Raw genomic sequence first — 20,635 nt, 5'->3', positions numbered from 1 at the left:
AACGTACATCACACATACCTTTGTGAATTGCTTTATATTTTAAAGACACATTACAGTAGTTGGCTATGTCAAGGAAACTTTACAAGTTTCTGATTTCTTAATGTCATAGCCATTGTGATTCAGATCATAACCTCTCTCTAATGTTTAGCTTACAAAGTTTCATTTTTTGCTTCAGAAGTTTAATTAAAGCAAGATAAAACTATACTTAATAACATTCAGTTGCCTGAAAGAGTTATTGTAGAAATACCTAATATATTACCAGAAAGTGGCCTAATGTTTTGAATAAATGCCAAGTTGTCCAAATAAAACTCATTAACAACTTCAGTAGGAATAAATGTTGCTATTATCCACATTTTACTATATTTTTCAAAAGAAAACATCCACACGGTGAAGGGAATCAGAATCTATTTTAATATCCCTAGAGTAATAAACATTTGTATCAAAATATTTACAATTATAGTATATGAAATATCAACCTATTAAAGAAGAAGCCAAATACAGTACTAGAACAACCCACCAACGTAATGCAAATTACATGAGACATAAATGTCACAGAAACAAAGTAAAAGACAAGGGAATACATGGTTCACTCCAGTCATAGTTTGACTTTTAACATAATGCAACTATCTCTTTTGGATAATCTGACATGTAAGCATGCTACTGCACATAAGACAGCCTTCTGTAATCATGTGATAATTACACCATAATGAAAAAGTTTATCATCCCCCAGTTTTTGCTTGCCAATCTCTCTACCCCCTGCCCAGGTAATTTGATGGCCTGCTCTCCACATTCCCTTAACCAGAATGAACACAGAGAAATATACTTAGTAATAGTCCTTTTACATAAATACCAACAATCATGGCATAACAACTCCCCAAAAAAGCAAAACAATGTAAGAAATGGGAGGGGGAGAGAGCTTGGAGAAGGAAAGAAAGCAAGATGTCTCAGATTCTCCCTGGGGTAAATCTTTTTCTCAGGGTGATAAAGGAAATGTCTTCTCAAAACAACCCCTTTAGGATCTGAGATGGCTTAAAATAACTGCTGTAGGCCAGAGCAATGCCTGCATAACCAAGAACAGCATGCTACTACTAAGTCCTCTATAGAAATGCTCCTGTGGCAACAGACAGCTCGGTTACCATCTGACTGGGTACCACAAGACTTTTACCTTCTTTTTTTTCTTAAAGAAAATACCTGCCCATTACCTATATTTTTATTTATCTCACAAGAATTTTCTTATTTTCCTAGGAGTGCAGGCACCATTTTTATCATGACTGAAATCTAGTATGCTTAATACTTTACAATTATATAGCACCTTCCACCCGCGAATCTGGTGTTTGGTTTTAGTCTGTGTGTGTTTTAATAAGCTTCCAGAATTGCCCTGCCTCACCTTGAAGTGGGATAGACAGGGCCTCTGAAAGGTGACCACTCCAGCCAGTGTCAAAGCTAAAGCTACCACTGCGCCTAGGAGCCCTGATCCCCAACATGGATAATTAGATAAAACTTCCTCAAAAGTTTATAATTTAGAACGACAGTAACAGATTGTGTTACAAGGGGCCATGTCCATCTCTCTCCCATTATATATTTAAAAGAAACATTGATTGTATGGAGAGGGGACGCTAAAAATATAACCCTAATGTCACCCTGTTGCAAGATGCCCCTTGATCCCATAATTTGTGTGGTGCCTTCACCACTGAACTGGTCATTAGTGGCTTTACAGAAACTCCAGAAGAGCTGCCTTGGCTTTAAGCGAGAGGTCTAGCAAAGTCCAGGGCAAGAGGTCTCCATGAGGGACAGCTATGTGAGGTCTGGTCTGGGTTCTGACCAGCCCCTAGGCCTTCCATTGGGAAAAGTTCTTTCTTGGTTTAGCTAACCCACTAACTTGATCTTATGACTATATCTCTTCCTCCCATTTTGTCACAAATACCACTGAATTCCACAGAGCTAAATATCTGCTCTAAAGAGGGATGATGGTTCCCGGGCCAAAGCCCTCCTGTGAACCCTTCAGACTGCAATGTGATGTTTTGCTTTGGATCGGAAGGGTGGTATGGCTTCCAGGCTTAGCATATTCAACACAAAAACAGGATCAGCTCTTGCTGCAACTTGTACCGCTATTTTAACTTGGAGCAGTAGGTCTGAGGATCCCAGTGCGAGACTCAGAATTCACCCTCAGAAGTGGAGCCAGTGGTGTGGCAGCTGATGGGGCCCCTGCAGTGTGTGTGACTGAGAACTGCTGGAGGCCAAGTCTGGTGGCTGGAGAGAGGCTCTCTGGCCCGGATCACAGGAGCATCGAAGTCTTTAGCCAACTACTTTCTCCCAAGGACAGAGGCTTGACAGTAGATAACCTCTGCAGTAACGTTTGGGTTTCAGCCTCTCCCACCCTTACTTCCCCCTCCCCCGCCCCCCTTCCCTTTCTTGGTTTTCCCTGCATAGCAACGTCCACCTCCTTCCCAGATTCAACAGCTTCCTTCTCCCCACCCCCCAGATCCCCATAAACTGGTTCAGTCTTATTTCTTCCTCAGGACCAGATAGAGAACGCCAATGATGAAGCTAAAGCAGAAGCAGATCCAGCCCAGAATGAAGCAATAGCCGTGGTGGAAACCGTTTCCGTACGAGTAATGATGAGTGTAGATGGATACCCCAATTAGAACACACAGCCCTGTGGGGGGAAAAACGTTTTGTTTATTTTGGGGTTTTTTAACATTAAAATCAAGCAAAACATTTTAGATGTTTAAAAGATCCTATTTCCCTCATCAGCAACGGGAAAATGAAATCTGGTGTTTGGCCCCAAACAGTAGTTCTGTTGGCTTGCCCTGAACCAAGATGGATGGTTGTGTTGATAAATTAGAGGTGTCTGGGCTCTCCCATATGCACTGGTTTGTGTGGCTGCAAGTGCAAAGTACCACTCAGAACCTCGTGTCCACCACCCAGCTTTCCCACCTGGACCCCAGCGCATACAGGCAGGCTGCCCGGGGATGCAAAAGAACATGACCTTCCACCTTCCAAACCGCGTGTATTTGGGAAGACTGTCAGGAGAATGAAAATGGCAGTGGTTTCATGCATTGTGGCAGTGGTTTCGTCTTTGCAAGGATTCCCACCTGCCTGCCCTCTTCAAGTGTCTTGTATACAAGTGCTACTGATGGGCATGCCCTGGCCACTTGGTAGCTGGCCAAAAGCACTAGATTTAAACATTGAAACAGATAAGGCTTCTTATTCCAAGCAGCTATTAGGGGTTCTCAAAAAGAGAGCAAAGAACCACAAGAGAAAACTGTACAAGGCAGTTTCCCTGAGCCATGTGCTCGTCTGCTCAAGTTGCAGGAGCACCCCCGGTCAGATCCACGTAAAACCTTCTCCAGTACAAACTAAGTCCGCCCCTGAGATACTCACAGCACACCAGCATGACGGCCCCCGAGAGGAAGAAGCGGTTTCCTTTCTCCATGGTGAAGAGCTGGAACACGAAGACCACGAGAGAGACGACAGAGAAGATGATGGAGAGGATCATGAAGGCCTGCACTGACTTGAGGGCGCCTGTGGGCACAGGGGCAGGAGAGCAAGGGCATTAGGTGGGAATTTCCCTCATCACGTGAATTGTCAGCATTGAATATAGTATCTTCATATATACCTTCCCCGCCATATGGTAAAGGATCGCAGACACCATTGCTACAGTTTTTCCAAAGACCTAATGATGATAATCCATCATTTGCAACCACCCAGACCTATAACAAAAAGAAAAAGAATGTTGATTAAAAACTGACCCTCTGCTTTAAAAGAAAAAGAAACAACAAATCAGCCTGTGTCAGGACCAAATCTTAAGCAAGGCACCATATTTAGCCATAAATACAGCTAAGCAGCCCATCTGTCGGTGGACATAAGTCCAACTAAAGCTGAAGTCACAAAGTTCCCCAGAAAAAAAAGAAAGAGAAGCATGTGTGACCCAGGAAAACTCGCCAAGCCTCTCTGGGCTTCACATTCCTCATCACTTTTTAGAAAAAGAAGTAATTCAACCACAGTGGTTTAAAATTCTAAGGTTCTAAGAAACGGAAACCCTGCATGAGGAAATTGGTTTTCAGTAGCACAATTCATACACTCCATCAAGATTGTTTCATGTAAGGGCCTGGCTAAGAAGGAAAAAATGGTAAGGAAAAATGTTCGACTGGACAACTAAGAAACATAGGGCTAAGAAAACAGCAATGAGCCTGGGTGATCAGCAAGCCACTTTCATTTAAACAGAAAGATCAAATTGTCACGACATGCAAAGTATTTTCCTAGTAAAACAGGACAGCAAGAGCTTTCCTGGGGGGCAGCTGAAAGTAGAACAGACCAAAATGTATTCCCCGATGCTTGCCATGGTGCCAGCGCCCCTCCTACCTGGCCCAAGAGAAACAGTCATCCTGCTGGGACGGAAAACAAACACCAGCCCTGTCCACACAGAGTGTCTGTTAAAATGCACGTTACTGAAAAGGCAGGGCGGCGGAGGTGCGATCGCCTGCTCTTGATTCAACAAACTGTGTGCCGATCCCTATATTAGAGGCTGATAATTCAGATATACAGCACTTCGGCATCCACTAGTACAGTCCGAAGTTGTTTATCAGACCTGTTATCCTGTGTGACTCGGGGTTTAGAGAACCCTAAATTAGTCTGGAGGACTAGAGAACCTCCAGTCATAGAGAACGGCTAAATTAGTCTGGAGGAGGCCGCATGCGTGAGGATTCTGTCTTAGCATAGTTACGCTTAAATCCCACCGATGTTGGCCAAACTCTTCTATCTGAACTTTTAAACCCATTTATCTTCCAACTCTAACAGGACCTAAACAGATTCTGGAACCATCTTTTGCCTGTCTAGTGATGGCTGGCCTTGGTTTTCATGTCCAAGGGGCTATCTTGTTTTTTTCTCCTGAGAAAAGCACAATAAAAGCAAATTGGACACTACAAACTGCCACTAGAGGTCAGAGTAGCCCAAGATTCAGAGACAAGAGACTCGGCACCTCCATGATATTTTTATGTTGTTTTATTTGAGCGAGTTAATTCCGTGGAACCAAGTTAATCTTGCAAAATTCCACTTTCACATGCTACTCTCTGCTCAGAACTTGAATTTATCAGTCTGGCCACCCAAGCCTCTCATCGTCTCACTCCCACCTGTCCTTCTGATCAAGGTTCCCAGGACGAAGGGAAGTGCTGCTCCTGCCACATAGGGGTCCTCATTATGCCCTGAACAAAGCCCGTCCCCCGTCCCTGGGCACCTTAGCTAGCTCTCCTGCCCAAAATGCAACCCTGTGCTCCTTCCACCACTCATCTTTCACCAAGAAAAACCCCACCCAGCTCCCCGCCCTCCAAGTTCCACCTCAAACCCCACCTCCTACTAGAAAGCTCTAGAGACTGAAGCAGCCTCATTGTGTTCTCCAGGCTCTAGACGCCTACAGCCCTGGCAAGATTACTCCTGCAGACACTGGCTTTTCTCCTCCTATTATTTCATTGTTTGAAGTGTGAGTGTATATGTTTTTTTTTTTTCCATAAATAAGCTGCAACTCCATGAAGGGCAGGGATGGCAGCTTAAATTTCTCTTGTAGCGCGTTATGTAAATATTCAAACAACTTCTGGTTGAATGAATGGACGAAAGAACATTACTCACATTGGCAATGGTGGAAACAAATAACATAACGACAGTGGCGATGTGGACCACAAAGATACCAGCCAGTAATACCAGCATGTTGGCTTTTTGATGACTCGTGAGCAACGAGAGTTCTGAAAAGAAAGAAGAAAACAAAAGGGAAAGAAAGTTACTGTCAGGTTCAATTCAGCTTTCCCACATGTGTGGACCATCTGCTAACATCAGGAGGAGTTGCAATAAAAACCATCACAAGTTCATCATAAATTCCTGAAAACACCTAGTTCCCTAAGTGCCTATTAGTCTATGTAAATATACCTAAATATAAGCACAATTCTGCTTCTCGGGTGTTTATACACTCATCTCTCAAATACAGCCTGTTTCAAAAAAAGAACATTTTATGGTAACTGTTAACATTTTAGTCTGTTTGTGTTTTAGAGGTGTTTTGATTTTTAAAAGGCCTTTTCACAGCTGTAATTTCTAGATCTCTGTGCAACAATGTCATATAAATTTCCATTTTCCACTAGGGAGGTGTCCCTGCCTCTATCAGACTGCTCATCCAGCAATTTTCATAGAAGTGGATGCCTTCCACAGAACAGCAGCTATTATTCAATGCCCATAGATTGAACAGGCTACTAATTTGATCCCGGGTGAGATATAAAACGTGAGAGCCACAACTTCTATGATTATAATGCTGTTTGGTATTCAATAATTATAACAACCTAATTACAGTGTAGTGGTCTGATCACCTCCTGATTGAATATTCCAGATCTGTATTACTGCACCTGAGCCTTGGGGCTGTGTGTGCCTCACTGTGGGGACTCTGCTATGGATCTGGGGGCATAGTGTTATATTTCCTTCTGCTCAATATGACAGTTCAGGGGGCTTTAGAATATGCAGCTTGAAATACCACCAAACACGCCTTCTACTTGTGCATGCCATTTACACAAATTCCAGTCCCTCAGGACTCAGGACAGAAGACAGGCAAATGCATCAATCACCCAGGAGGTGGGAGAATTGGGAACTAATATAGATTAAGAAGGTGCATGGATAAACAAAAGCGTTCAGCCGTGATCTCAGCAGTGGAGAAGGGAGCCCACTGATCATAAAACCTCAACAATAAAGGAAGTGTGAAGGAGGCACATGGGGGACGCTAGTCTGATTTATGTCAGCTGCAGAAGGAGTGCTTTGTCACGCCCAAGACAGTTCGGATGCAGCGCAGGCTCGTGGGGACTCCAATAGGGAAGGGCTCCAGGTTATTCACAGCCCGGGCAGGGGGGGATGTGTGGATGTCCCGACACAGGGAGGAGATGGCTGTGCACATTCTGCAGTTGTCCCTGCTCTCTCTCATTGCACCTGATTTAACTGAAGCTTTGAGTGCGCTCGAACACTCTCCTACTGTACCAGCTATTTATTGGAGAGCACTGATGCTGTCAGACCGACACTTCAGGTGCCTTTTATCTTCTCTCACTTTCCTCATCAGGTGCTCAAAATCCAGATTGATCTAATGTACTGGAGGCCGCCTGGCTCTTTACAGGCCAGGAATGAGAGGCAGACACCGGCTTCCACGGTCCCCCCCGACCGGCTCTAACCACCTCTGCCCTCCTTCCAACCCAGGCTATTTTGTAGGCATTTGTCCAATTTATCTGTGAACGACAAAAATGATGAAGTTTATCCTGCCACCTCAGGGGAGAGCTGGAAGCTTTCATGCCTGCTATTAATAATCTCCCCACACATTCAAATCCATTTCTGCTTTTCTCAGTTCTTGCACACCTCCACAATTTTCTGCTTGACTTGAATGCACAGTGAAAAGAGGTTTTTGAATCAGACAGAGGCTGAGTTAGAATCACACAGTGATTTGACCTTTGGGTCTCAGTTTCCTCCTATATGAAGCGGGGGTTGCAATGTCAATTGTACAGGGAAATGTGAGGTATAAATTGGATCATACGTGAAACTCTTAGCACAGTGCCTGGCACACGGCAGTACTAATGGGGCTGCTTTGGTTGTGGCTATTAGGATTACTATTATTATTGTATGAAGCTGAGTAGCTGTTGTCGACCCAACCCAGTCAATCACCAGGTTGCCCTAGGTTAAGTGCAAGTAAGAGGAGATCTGCTATCTAGTTCACAAGGTCGTGCGTACAAAATCATTTTGATCCTCTTAGAAACTGTCATGATGCCTAATCTTTGCCCCTTGAGTGGGGAGACCACTAAGAACACAGCCTGGATAATGAGGAGGAGAAAGCTCACTTTCTCAGCCCTCAGACCATCCTCCCAACACCACCAAGATTCCCACCATCACTTGATCCTGATCTCGCCCCTCATGGGGAAAGGAACAAGCTGAATGCGGAGAATTAAAATATTATAGAAAGAATCTTACATTTAATCCTCCTTGGGCTCTATAAATGGCTTTTCTGTTCCTTTAGCTTCTAATTTACAAACACCCTCCTCTTAAGAGCAGGAAGTGGTTGATGAGCCAAGAACAGAATGTAACACCCCAAGTGAGGCCTCTTCCACGAGGCAGAGGAAGACGTCCTGCGTTCCCTCCCTGACATGCTGTTGGGAATTCAGTAGCATCTTTTGTCTCCTTGGCTTGTTCTGTCACCCTCCAAAGTCACATCTGACTCCTCTCACCCCTGCTCTACTCTCCTTTTTGATGACTTGAACATTATTGCATTCAAAGCACTCTGCTCCCACGGCACCTCCACCCTGGCCTGCCCACCACACCCCCAGGGCGCACGAGTTCCTGGCTTCTGGGTCTCACTTCTGATCTTACACAAAGCCCCGCCTGATCCTTCTGCCCCTGCCAATCACAGGCAGGAGGAGAGGCTGGGGCAATCCAGCAAAGAGGAGACTCTCTTTCATTTTAGATTTCTGTGACTGTGCCACGCCTACTCACCAAGGAAAGGAGAATCACGTCTTGTTTTATCAGTGTTCTTAGTGTACAGAACAAACAATTCTCTCTGCTTTCGGCTGCTGTATCCAGCCAGAGGTGGGGGCTGTTTAGCTGGACTAACCACATAATACATATGACTTGTCCATCTTTTCACTGGCCCAAATTTTATCAGGTTGTATTAGTATCAGCCATTGTCAGCTTAGAGGGGCTTCCATTGTTTTCAATGGCCCTCCTCAACACATTTGGAAACAGAATGAACTATCTTCTTAAATTTCTGGCCTGGATCACCCCAGTTGCTCAGTCCCCATACTAGAGGACCCCCAGCAGAAAAACCCTCAGCCGGGGGTGGGTGGGCAAGCAATCCTTGAAATCTTTATGAGCAACCACGAGTGGTACCTAGCGCGTGAATGGGGAATTTTTCAAATAGCAGAGCAGAATGAGTATAAATAACAGTAGAGTTCACACTCTAGAGACTTCCACCCACCCATTAGTTGCAGTGTGGCTTGTAAGGAGCCTCATTCCCTGCCCTGGTGTGTATCTGCTTCATACAAAAGCACTGAAAAGAGACCATTTCTGAGCATTTATATTATTGGAAGTATTGGCTTCCATGACTTTCTTTCCTGGCAGTATACGTCACTAAAGCAATCACTGATTTCTCTCTCACACCTCTCTAAAATGCTATGGATGGCACTCTCCAATGGAAAGCATACCCCTAGTCGTAGTTGGGCAGCTCAAACCAGAGTAACAGCACTGCAATGCTGAATCCCTGGGTGAAATGCCTGCCGCTCACAGAGCATTTGGAGCACTGGACAGTCCCAAAGTTTGTCAGCTGTTTGCTGGGAACCCCTATAACAGCAAGTTATGTGGTGCATAGGCTCTCAGACCCAGGGCATCAAAACTGGTCAACTCACCATGTTCTTAAAGGATAGGACGTCCACTGACTGTTGTAGTAGGGTGCCAGGAACACATTTCTCCACCCACCACTGTAAGCAGAGTAAGATCTCTTCCTTTACCCTCACCTACCCAACATGCCTGGGACAGGGGTGGCCAGGGCTCCCTGGGGCTGGGTGGGAAACGTATACGAGACATGAATGTTGACTCTAGAGAGGAGGGACTGTTAAAAGCAATGGAGGTTAGAGACTGAGAGCCCCACATGAGTTCTCTGTAATCCCTTCTTCTTTCTGCCCTAACACACAGGCCTGCCGGTTCCCTTTCCACCACCGCCATCTTTTGTTTTTGACCACGCTTCCTCTTTTTTTCCCCGAATTGCCCAGACCACATTAGAGCAGAGGCCTCCTTATGCTCCTGCCCCCGATACAAGCCTGCCACCACTGACCATTCTAGATTTGGATTAGGTTCTTTGCTAACAGAAAATTTATTACTGTTAGTGGAAATGACCCTGAGAATTACGATTGCTGGCGATGGGAGGTGTAAATGACTAACGTGGGAGGGAGCAGATGGACAGGGACAACAGCCCTTTCTAGTTGTCTCCATCCACTTAAATCTTTATTGGTTTCTTGTCTCCCTTTGAGACCACCTCCGCCCCCCAAAAAATTGTAAGAATCAAAGGAACAGAGTTGTGAGGCCGACTTGCATTGTCTCTTTGCCTTAGTTCAGGTGGCCTCACACTTTCAGGAGGCTCAGCCATGAGAAATGAATCAGGCCCGTGTGGATACCTTTCCTTCTCTGATGGGTAAGTAATACTGCAGAGACTTTGAGAATAACTGACTTCTAAATGCACAGTAGAGGAGTTTAGATGTTGGTAACTTGGCTCCATGATTGCCAAGCTGGGGGTCAGACAACTTCTTCCTGCCATGGAGTCTTTGTGTTTATTGAACTGCCACCAGAGCCTAGGGGACACAGTTCTTTGAGGTGGCTTAAGGCACAATAATTGGGAGCAATACAATAAAGTAGGGCAACCAGAAACCTACTTCTCTGGCAAAGGAAGTGGTGGCAATCCTAGGCTTGAGTACCTGAAGAACTAGCCTGAGCCTGGGGGCATAACATAATCGGGAACGGCGGGCAGGAGGTGTGGGAGCAGTGGGGGAGTCCCGCAGAGCTCAAACGTCCATGGTTCATTAGAGTACGTGAGATTCTCCCCGACAGAGGCAAAGCAGGGCATCCTCTACCACATGGCGCAAGAGACTTTCTGAGCAGCGTGTGCATCCGGCTGGCCACCTAGGAGACAGTTCAGCCATTTCCCTGCGAGCCTAAGGCAGCCCCAGCTTTTCTGGGGAGAAGGGAGCAATAATGGTCAGCTACCAAATTCCCTCTCTCTCCTTCCTCACATCCCAGTTTTATTGCCCAAAACACCACAGTCAGGCCATGATTCTTCCTCCTTTATTTATGGCTCATCCATTCCTTACTTTCCACTCCCATTGTCATTGTCCTTTAGGTCCTACCCTGGACCATGACATCAGCCTCTCCCATGATCCTCTTTTTGAACTCCTTCCCCTCTAATATACCCTCCATGCCCCTGTGTTATCTGACCATGTCACTCCTCTGTTCAAAATCCTCCAAACACCCCACCACCCCACCACCAATCACCAGGAAAGAGGCTCCAAACACCTCCCACTGGCCCTGGGAATCCTAAGAATTTGGTTTCTTAAAAGAAAGTCCTGCCTTTGTGTCCTTTCTCCAGTAACTACCTATCAAATTATTTTCATGGAAGCTCAAATCCTGCCTCCTCCAGGAAGCCTTCCCGGATACATAAGTCAGAGGTAATCATTTTCCCCTATTATGCTATAGTTCTCACATAGCCCTTTATTAAAACCACCAGTGGCAGCCTGCCTGCCAACAGAGTTATTTATGAAAACGCTTGGCTCCCTGACCCCCAAGATTCTAAGTTGCTGAAGGGAGAATCTTGTCTATGACAGGTGCCAAATAAATACCTGTTCAGTGAGTAAAAGGCAATGTTTTCTTCTCGGTGGGAAAATAATCAATGTCAAAGTGACTGAAGGCTTCATAATAAACAACAGAATTATAGAGAGAAAGTGTTTCTCTTTTTTTTATATATATATACAAGAACTTTAGTCCTCTATTATTTTTAGAAATAATTTATAATTACTATAAATATGTACTGAGCGTCTTATATGCAAACTGTTACATATTTTCATATAAATATCTGTGTAAACACATGAATATTTCCTGAGTACCTCTGACATTTGAATATACAAGGGTATCTATGTGTTTGTTGCCTTTTATTCAAGAGGAAATAGGTGAATACAAAGAAAATGTCTTAAATTTCCAAACACTAACTTGTCCACAGATTTACCTTTTCTATCTATCTCTTTAAGTTATAGAATCTCTGGACTGGAGGGGGGCTTTAAAATTCCTCCCCAAAAGGGGAAACTCATCTACAAAGCTAAACCAAGGAGCTATCTAAATCATGCTTAAACTCTTCCAGTCACGGGGAGCTCACTACCTATCAAGACCCTCCCACTAGAAAGGTCCTTCAGACAATGCATCAGCGTCTGCTCTTGGCAACAACTGCCCCTGATCTTCTGCCCTTAGTCTAAAGGTTCCTCTTCAGATTTTTTGTAGAATGGTCACCTCTGCAGCAGAACTTTCACGTTAGCAGAGAATTAGCCAGAGGACATCCCCTTAGATCTCAAAATCCCAATCAACTCATAGCACAATCCTGAGATGACTCAACTGCTAGACACCACTCTGTCTTTGATTGGTTGATGGTTTCCTGGCAGGGACATCGCCTCTCTTTCTGGATAACTACAAACTGTGAAGAAAGTTTTTCTCATACCATCTGACCGAAGACAGGGTACTTCCTTCAAGGCATGAGAAAGACGATAGGAAGGCCACTGCTGGTCATACGATCTCCCTGAGTCAGCCCGTGTCTCCACGCCATCTTCCTCGGGGCGACACCCAACATTGCAGCTGCCGCTTCTCCCTAAGAACCCCGGGCAGGGTGGCGGCGGCACGAAGGCCTTTCCACCCTCTGCCCGTCGGGCACATTTTTCTCTCATTGGTTGTTTTTTGATGTGTTCGTCTCCCATTGCGGATCACTTGGGTTGACAAAGTGGATGTCCATTTTACACAAAAGCAGAAGAGGAAATACTCTCTTTGGGGAACAGCCATAGAGGATGTAGCCAGAGAAGGAAAAGGCTGGAATCAAAGGCAGGCTGAGTGGACGAGACCTTGGATGAGCTCTTCTGGCCATTGTTATTGTTGTTTTATGTCGAGTGTGCTTTTCCATTCTAAATATTGTTTTTACGTAGGGGAGGGAGAGGGAGCATTAATTTCTCTGTGGGAAATGTGGAGAAAAAAGATCCTAAAGGGCCACTTCTTCCTGCCTCTGGATGTCTCATGTTTGGTGTGAAAGAAAGAATTTTAGGTTGCACCTAGCTATGTGCACACCATCCTGGGACCTGATGTTTTTAAGCACAGAGCAGTGTTTATGGTGGGGAGAAACAGCAAGAATCAAGCAACACAAGTAACTACTACATGCTCCAGGGAAAACAGCTATCTTTTCACGGTCCTGGGGGGGGGGGGGGGGGGAGCACTGCCTCTCCCCAGTGCGGGCTATCATAAATGGGGGCTATTACAGAAAGAGTGGTGTTTATTTGGCACGAGTGTAGACTAGCATAGGCTCTGACAGAGTTCAGGATGAGGAACCGGAGTGGAGGAACAACCATGTTATTTTTCAAAAAGGAGAAAAGAAAGAAAAAGAATATCCAGTAGAAAGCCAGATCCCCATAAAAATTCTGCCTCTAACTGCTGACTTTGGGAAAATCACATAACCTCTCTGGCCAGTGACTCCTAGAGAGACAGGGTACATAGTGGTAAAGAGCCTGGGTTCCAGGTTCAAATTCTGACTCCGCCTCTTCTTTTGTTTTCATTCCAGTTTCACTGAGTTATTACTGACACAGAAAATTGTAAGATGGTTAAAGTGTACAGCATGGTGTTGCTGACTCTCCCACTTCTCACCTGTGACCTGCAGACCCCAGAGGTTAGTGTGAGCATTGAAGGGCTCGTGCCTGACACAGGGCAAAAGCTCTATGGTTGCTGGTTATTCCCTTTGTTCCTTTATGTATATTGAGAGGCTTGGGCCAGAGAAATGGGCTTCGAGCTTCTCTGGCAGAATCTGAGGACCAACACATGCGCTGAAGGCAAACAAGTAGCACGAATCTTGTTTTTGCAAATGCTCCCGAGGGGAATAACCTCTCACTCTTATTTCCTCTTGTCCTCCTCTGTGTCCGGGGAGGGGGTGGATCTGGGCAACATCTGCAAAGGCTCAGGCTGGACCTGGGCTGTGAAGCTGGGTCCAGCCCACACCCCCAGACCGCAGCTGGTCATGCCATCGGGCCACGTCCCCTGGGGGAGGACGGAAGCTTCCGTTGTCTTCTGCTTCTGACGAAAGAGAAGTGTTCTGGCGGCCAGAATGTCTTCAAGGGAGATGTTGCCAAGATAATAACTAGGGTCTGGGAAGAAAATCCAAGGTGTGGCCCAGCCCCAGTGGTGCTTGGGCGGTCTGACAGTAGATGGCGGCAACACGCTTCAACCAGCACAGCTGCAGCTGTGGGAGGTGGCAGCGAGCTGGGAGGGACGTGGCCACAGCCAGAGGCGCCCTCAGTGCGAGGGCATTGGGTGGGCTGCGAGCTATGTTTCTCTTTTGGAAGGCAACTGGTGATTCAGAGGTCTAGAGGCATTGAGGTTATTCAGTCCAATCCCTTGACAAACGAGGAGAGTAGAATGGGAACTGAAGCCCACAGCTCGCGTGTTCCAGGCCAGGCCTCTTCCACTCCAGCATCATCTTCTCTCTCCTCTGGTTGTCTCTGGGTTCGGCAGAAGTTCTAAAACCTCTACCAGAACTACCTTCCACTCTATTTCTCCCACTACCACCTATTGATCAGTGGGTCAGCTTAGCCCCTCAAAACGGTTCCACTGGCAAAAGACCAAGGGTCTCTCCAGGGCTGCTGTTGCTTCCTGTCACGTTGCTGAGAAGGTCCACCAGCGGAGCCAGCCCTGCAGGGCCACCAGAGGCCCAACCCAGATCCCCACCCCGCCAGCCCCGAGACAAGCTTCAAACATTCCATCCTGGCCCCCACCCACAGCACCCGGGCTCCCTCCCCACCAAAGCCCAAAAAAGGGAAGCCCGGCGTTTCAGCTTCAGGACCTATCTCCAAAATCAGTGTGAACACTCCGGCTTGCCCAACTCATTGCTTCAGGATAGGAGGCCTCTCTCCAATTCCCTGTCTCCAGCCCCTAAGGGAGGGGTCTTTGATTATTTGAAAGAAGAAGTCCAAGTATCACGGACCTCATTTTGCTCTCAACTCTGATCTGACCCTTCTGAAGAGAAGAAACATCGGGGACATCACTGCCCTGTTGGCACAAATATTTGATGGAAACTCACATGATACCAAGGATGTATTGACCAACATTTGTTGCCTGAGCAACAAAAGATTCTTCATGCAGGACAAATAACAGAATATTCGACCCTTAGGACTGTCCTGAAACATTGAGGGTGAGTGGTCCCCAAACAAGAGGGAAGGCCCGTTAGGAGTAGAAACATCCTCCTTGCACTTGTCCCTTGCTCTTTCACCTTCTCCCTGTCTTTCTCTTTCCACTTAGCTCTTTCTCCCTCTTCTAGGCCTTTCTGTCTGCCCACCTCTCTCCCCCAACACACAGGCCTAAGGAAACACACGCAGTCCCCCTTGCCCCCTCCCCGCCTCCCTCCCCCCTGCACCTCCCCTTTCTCCCTCTCCATTTCTTGCTCATCTGCTCTCATCCGCACCTTTCCAGCCACACCCTCATGCTGCAGAGTCTCCCTCCTCGAGAAGAGGGTGGAGTTCTTTCCCAGGACCCGCTCAGTTTCTCCGAGTCTGGTTTGGTTCCTGGTGAATTCCTTGCTGTTGTCAGTGTCTTAACAGGCTTAGCTAGCCTGCCCCTCCCCATCTAAGCTGGCATCCTTCATGTTTAACTAATCAAACCTCTTTCTTTTCTTCTAAGACCCAGATGAATGCTCACTGCTATCTGATGATAAGGCCTGTGAACATCACATCTGAGGAATCTCTCAGCGGATGAAGCACTGGGTCCTCAAGCCTCCATAAAATTCCTTCCAATGCAACAGGTTGTCTAGTTTCACTTTTTTACCAATTTTTAGGGATTAAACTAGCTGTTAGCATGAGCCCAAGGGATTTCTCAAAATAGGAATGGTAGGACCTCAGAACAACAGAATTTCAGAGCTGCAAGGGGCTTTGGAGACTCCCAAGTTCAGTTCCCTCAGTGGAGAAGACCATGGTCTTGCCCATGGTCACAAGGCAGAGGTGGGATACGACCACAGCCCCTCGGTCTCCTACTCAGCCATTTTGCATCTATGCCAGGATTCTTGTCACCAGTTTTAACTTATGCCTAAAGGGTTCTCAATCTTAATTACCCCATTTGAAGAGAGATTTCATGGAACAGGCTCAGGAAATACAAAAACTGCTCCATCCTCATAAGGCCAACAGCACCAAGAGCAGACGAGTCCATTTTACTTCCAGGGAAATGCGATTTCTACAGCAGGGAACAAAACGTTGCCCCAACTATTTTGTAAAAAAGGAAGAGGGAGAAACAGCAATTCCCCCCCAAGGGTTTGTACTTTTATCTGTATGCTTAAGTATCAGTGGCTCTCCCAGTTAAGTTGAGAAAAATGATTTCACCCAGTCAGCACGCCAGGCACTGAAGTGACACAAAGAGTGGTCTTGGGACACATGTGTTTGGAGGCGGGGTGTTGGGAATCCAAGTGAACTCCTAATTAGAGCCATATTTGGGCTCCCTTGATTACTGAATAGAAATTCGGGGTCATCTGGGCAGAACTGGGATGAGTACTGGAAAAGGGAAGTTTATGATCAGAAAATTCCAGTTCTACATTGGTTAAGCATTATGAGCTCTTCCCAAGGGACTGACATCCAGATTGTCAGCCAGCAATTACAAGAGGTTACATTTGATTGGCAGCCTGTTCCTATAGTGTCCACCATTACAGTGACAACAGTATACAGGCGTGGGCCACATGAACTATAGGCCAAGTTATAGGATAACCCCAGAAGCCTGTGTTTCTGGTAGCGGATTGTTTAATCATGACTTCATGAGTAGCAATGGGTGTGCCCCTCTGAGTATGGACATCTGAGCATCCCAAATGTCTCTGACCTTTGTGTTAGGCAGCTATGTATATCCATGGGGTAAGTTAAAGAAGGAAACATATTCATGTGTGTAGAAAATGAAACACCTCGGAATCAAATCAGGTGGATATGGTTGACTATGTGCATAGTTTCAAAGCTTCAAAAATGTCCCCTGCTCTTTCTGAGTCTTAGGCAAAAATAATAATAATAATACAATCCAGTTCCATCAAATTTTACCTATTGAATACTAAACGAGGGTTAAATGTTTAGAGGATAAGGAGGATTAGGTAGAACACAACAACAACAAAGGAACAGATGTTTTCTGGGTCACTTCAGGACCGCAGAACTAGGAACAAAGCATAGAAGTCATAGAGAAGCCAGCTTTGCTGGATTTAACATTAGAGCTGTCCAGCAAAGGGGGCTGAGCACAGGGGTGCACTCTGAGGCACAGATCTCGCCTCCCCGGAAGTGTAAAGGAAACATGAAACGGCCCTCTGTCCTGGGTGGCAGAGAAACAACATTTCTACATATCGTAGAAGAACAAACAAGTTGATCTCCAGGAGCCCTCCCAAACTAAGAATTCAGTGAACAAAATCAAGGATGCCATATAACTGAATTTGCCTTGTGTGTGCTTTTCTGTGGCCATTTTTCAGCTCTATTCCCCAGCAGGGTCTGAGGAGTCCAGAGAAAGGCCGTTTTGCTGCATCCAGAAGTCATCTGGGTCTCTGACTGCTCTCTCTCCACTGATCCCAGGGGGTCCAGCAGGAACCCAAATCCCCAGAGTCACCCAGACCAGGCCAAGAGGGTCTGCATCCCAGGATGGTCTCTTGGCAACCCATTCTCTAGCCCTCCCCGTCCTCCCTGCCCCCCACTTCCCCCAGACCTGGAGTCTGGATGTCCCCCTGGGAACGGGTGGGCCTAAGCTGGTCTTGGGAGGGAAGCAGGAGGAGTTGGGAAAGCCACAGTCAATCTTTTTGGCAGCCGTAGAAGGGATGTCTTGCCTCTCCTCAGAGGTCTGCCCTGTACTCCTGGGACGTAGCCAGCGTCTGTTCTGGGACGGGCTCTGCTCTGGGTTGGTCCTGGATGGCCTTCTGCCAACTCCCAGGACAGTTTAGTACCCTCAGACAATGTACAATCTGGGGGGCCCTCTGACCAGGACTCCAGACCGGACGTCCTGCCGCCCTCCAGACAGCACTCCGCCCCCGCCCCATTCTCCAGAGTCTGGGGTGGAATTTGATCTGCCTCTGAGGGTGGAAGGCAGCAGGGAGAAAAAAAAAAACCTCACATTTAGTATTGTCAGAGACTTATGACTGAAATCCAGAAAAAACTCCTGCCGCCGAGGAACTCCCTCACTACTTCTTGGAGAAAGAAGGGAAAGCGGGAAGCAGAACGGCATTTTTTAAGTTGCCCTCAAACTCCAGGAAACAACATGCAGCCTATTTTCTCATTTATAAAACTATAGCGTGATGCAAAACGCTGCACAAATAATGCAATTCACGATGGTATACGCCCCCCAGAATTGCCAGTATTTTCTATTGGCTGACTGACTAAATATTGCTTATTAGTTTTAACCTGCACAGAACTAAAGGATTTGTACTAACTTCACGGAATACCATTACTATCTACTTAATAATGGCTTCCCTGATCCACAGCCATGTAATCTGGAAATAATAAACATTTGAAGCAAATGTGGGAGCTCCCTGCCTCTTGAAAAGTTGCCCTCACCTTACTTCATCATCCCCTCCAGGGCAGTTTTACCAAGAGCCTCGCCCGTACAATGTACACAGACTGATTACATTGAAATCTTCTCTTCCAACGTGCTGTGTTTCTAGAGGAAAAGCCTAATTTTGCAAGACAAGCTGAATCCTGTCATTTTCCTCATCTTGTTTATGAGGGAGAAAAACACCAGTCTCTATGTTGAAATGGGCCACACCTCAACGAAAATGCTAATCTAAAAAAAAAAAAGCAAATACAAATCACTCTTCATCCTTTCTCCAGATTCATGACGAGCACGAGTGTTGACATCTGTACAACCATGTTTTGGAAAGAGTGAGAAGGTAAATGTTTTGAAAGGACCACTGCCTCCCATGCAGAAAAATTCCACAGCCACCTCAAAAAATTCTTTGATCATTTCTGATACACCACATTTCCACTCAGAGCTACATGCGGCTGTTTCTGGGGTGGGAGCAAAAAGCCTTCAACATTTTTTTTTTTACGGGATGAAGGTCCCCTGCTCTACCCGCTCCTCCAGACTCAGTTTCCCGCCTGCCTCTTCCCTTCCTCCACATCTGGCAGAGGAGAGAAGGAACTCTGGGATCCACATCAGTCTCCCGATTCCACCAAACGAACCCCTCCTGCGTTTTATTTGCAACACCAGTTGGTCCCCCCCCCCCCAACCCCTCTCTTTCTGTCTCTAACGGTTCTATTTCAACAAACCAACCCCCTCGTCCCACGCAGGGGAGAAAAAAAACAAATTTAAACAGATGTGGAGGAACAAGCAAAGGGCAGCAGCAAAAGCAACAACAAAAATAAACTGCCAAGCAGCTATCTATTCACCATGGGCCCAAAAGGGCCAGCAAACAGCCAACGAGCAGAGAAACAATTCACGTCCTGAAGAAATTTGAGGGAAAAAGGAGGAATTAAGAACATCTGGCATGTGCGGCACGTCATTTCGAAGGTGTGTAGTCTCTCCCGCGCAAAGAATACCCTATCCAGCTGTGTTCCAAAGTCCCTGCTCTCTTCACATCCTCAGAGCAAGAACCCAGTTACTACGAGACAGAATTACATCCCAGTCTTACCGATTTCCCTGACCCCCTCCGCGCCTCCCCGGGGAAAGTGTGTTTTTCTGAATCTTATGGAAAAAAGTCGTCTCGAGACCCACTTTTAGCCAAAAGTTTCAAGGATTCAATTCCAGGAATCATAGAAAAATGTCGAAGGAGAGAAGAAACAGCTACGCTTAGATGAGGTCAGAAGAAGGAGCGCAGCGGGAAGGAGAGAAAGTTCGCTGAGCTTCCCCGCCGCGCTGGGAGCCGCCTTACCGGGTCTGAGGCGCCCTGAGTGGCAGGAGCTGGCGCTCGCTCGTCCGCTCTTCTGGAGGTATGTGAAGGCAGTGACGGGAGGGCCCTGCCTCCCGAGGTTATAAGTTTCCTGCGCTGGTGTGCTGGGGTGTGTGATGGGCGGTTTCTTTTCACCGTGTTTTAAAGGAGTTTCTATGAATCAGTCTGGCTTTAAAAAAAAAAAAAAAGATTTGTTGGTAAGCTACGCCCTGCTAAATTGGCAGTCCGTCAAGAGAGGCTGGGAGTGAGCCATCAATTCAAAGAAGCCTGTTTAGGCTCTCTCTGACTCAGACACACAGACCACAGTGGAAAAAGGAGTGACATTGCTTCACATGAGTAATAGGAGTCACACAAATAGATCTGTTTACCAAAGCCCATTCCTCTTCACCAAAAAGGGGACTTGGTTACCATGGCCATAGGACAAAACATGAGTTATCTGCCCAAACTTTCCTCTGGGGAGGGGGAGGGAAGGGGACAGTGCCCTGCCCATTGAAATCCTAGCTCATCATCCAAGGAGATTCCCATTCTTCCTCCCACCAAATGCATCAGCGGCTGCTGGCTGTCAGGAGCCATGGGTTGATTTCTGATTTGCTTCCCTGCCTGGTCCTGGCGCACCGTCCTCTGGGTGGCTGTAAGATGAAGCGCTGGAGGCAGAAGGAGACGCTCCGAGAGTCCCCATAATCCTGCCTCTGATTGATGGAGTGCAGGTTGGACAGCGGACTGGTCTCTAATTAAGCGAATGCCCAGATGGACTCCACACGTTCAGGAGGAAGTCCTCAGTTAAGAACTTTGCTCTCTGATCTCCATGTAATAATCAGCTGGACCTTGCTCCACAACTGAGCTTCTTGTGCTTGGCAGCAAAGCAATCATCACAACGTCCCTGCACCCCTCCTCTCTCACTCAGCCCTGGAGCTGGGACGGACCCTGGAAGGTATCTCATCCTACAGCCGAGGCATTGCACCTGAGACA

At 46.6% G+C, this 20,635-nt stretch overlaps 1 protein-coding gene across 1 annotated transcript; it reads right to left on the bottom strand.

The window, feature by feature from the left end:
• Positions 1 to 388: 388 nt before the first annotated feature.
• On the bottom strand, positions 389 to 20,028 carry EMP1 (epithelial membrane protein 1). The gene is made up of 5 exons (XM_014834215.3): positions 19,649 to 20,028; positions 5,626 to 5,738; positions 3,620 to 3,713; positions 3,385 to 3,525; positions 389 to 2,656 (listed from the first exon to the last, which is right to left on the bottom strand). The coding sequence occupies exons 2-5, from the start codon at positions 5,701 to 5,703 to the stop codon at positions 2,505 to 2,507; spliced, it is 465 nt and encodes a 154-aa protein (XP_014689701.1). The 5' UTR covers positions 5,704 to 5,738; positions 19,649 to 20,028; the 3' UTR covers positions 389 to 2,504.
• Between the last annotated feature and the right edge of the window lie 607 nt (positions 20,029 to 20,635).

This window comes from Equus asinus, chromosome 22 (assembly GCF_041296235.1).
Source record: "Equus asinus isolate D_3611 breed Donkey chromosome 22, EquAss-T2T_v2, whole genome shotgun sequence".
Classification (NCBI taxonomy): domain Eukaryota; kingdom Metazoa; phylum Chordata; class Mammalia; order Perissodactyla; family Equidae; genus Equus; species Equus asinus.
Note: the sequence above shows the minus strand (reverse complement) of the source record. Positions and strands in the feature narration are given on the sequence as shown.

What these genes read in the sequence shown, in the direction of transcription:
- EMP1 (XM_014834215.3), bottom strand. Translation starts at nt 5,703, where the DNA reads ATGCTGGTATTACTGGCTGGTATCTTTGTGGTCCACATCGCCACTGTC. An exon ending in TTGTTTCCACCATTGCCAAT is followed by an intron (nt 3,714 to 5,625) that starts GTGAGTAATGTT and finishes TTTTTGTTATAG; the next exon opens with GTCTGGGTGGTTGCAAATGA. An exon ending in TTTACCATATGGCGGGGAAG is followed by an intron (nt 3,526 to 3,619) that starts GTATATATGAAG and finishes CTGTGCCCACAG; the next exon opens with GCGCCCTCAAGTCAGTGCAG.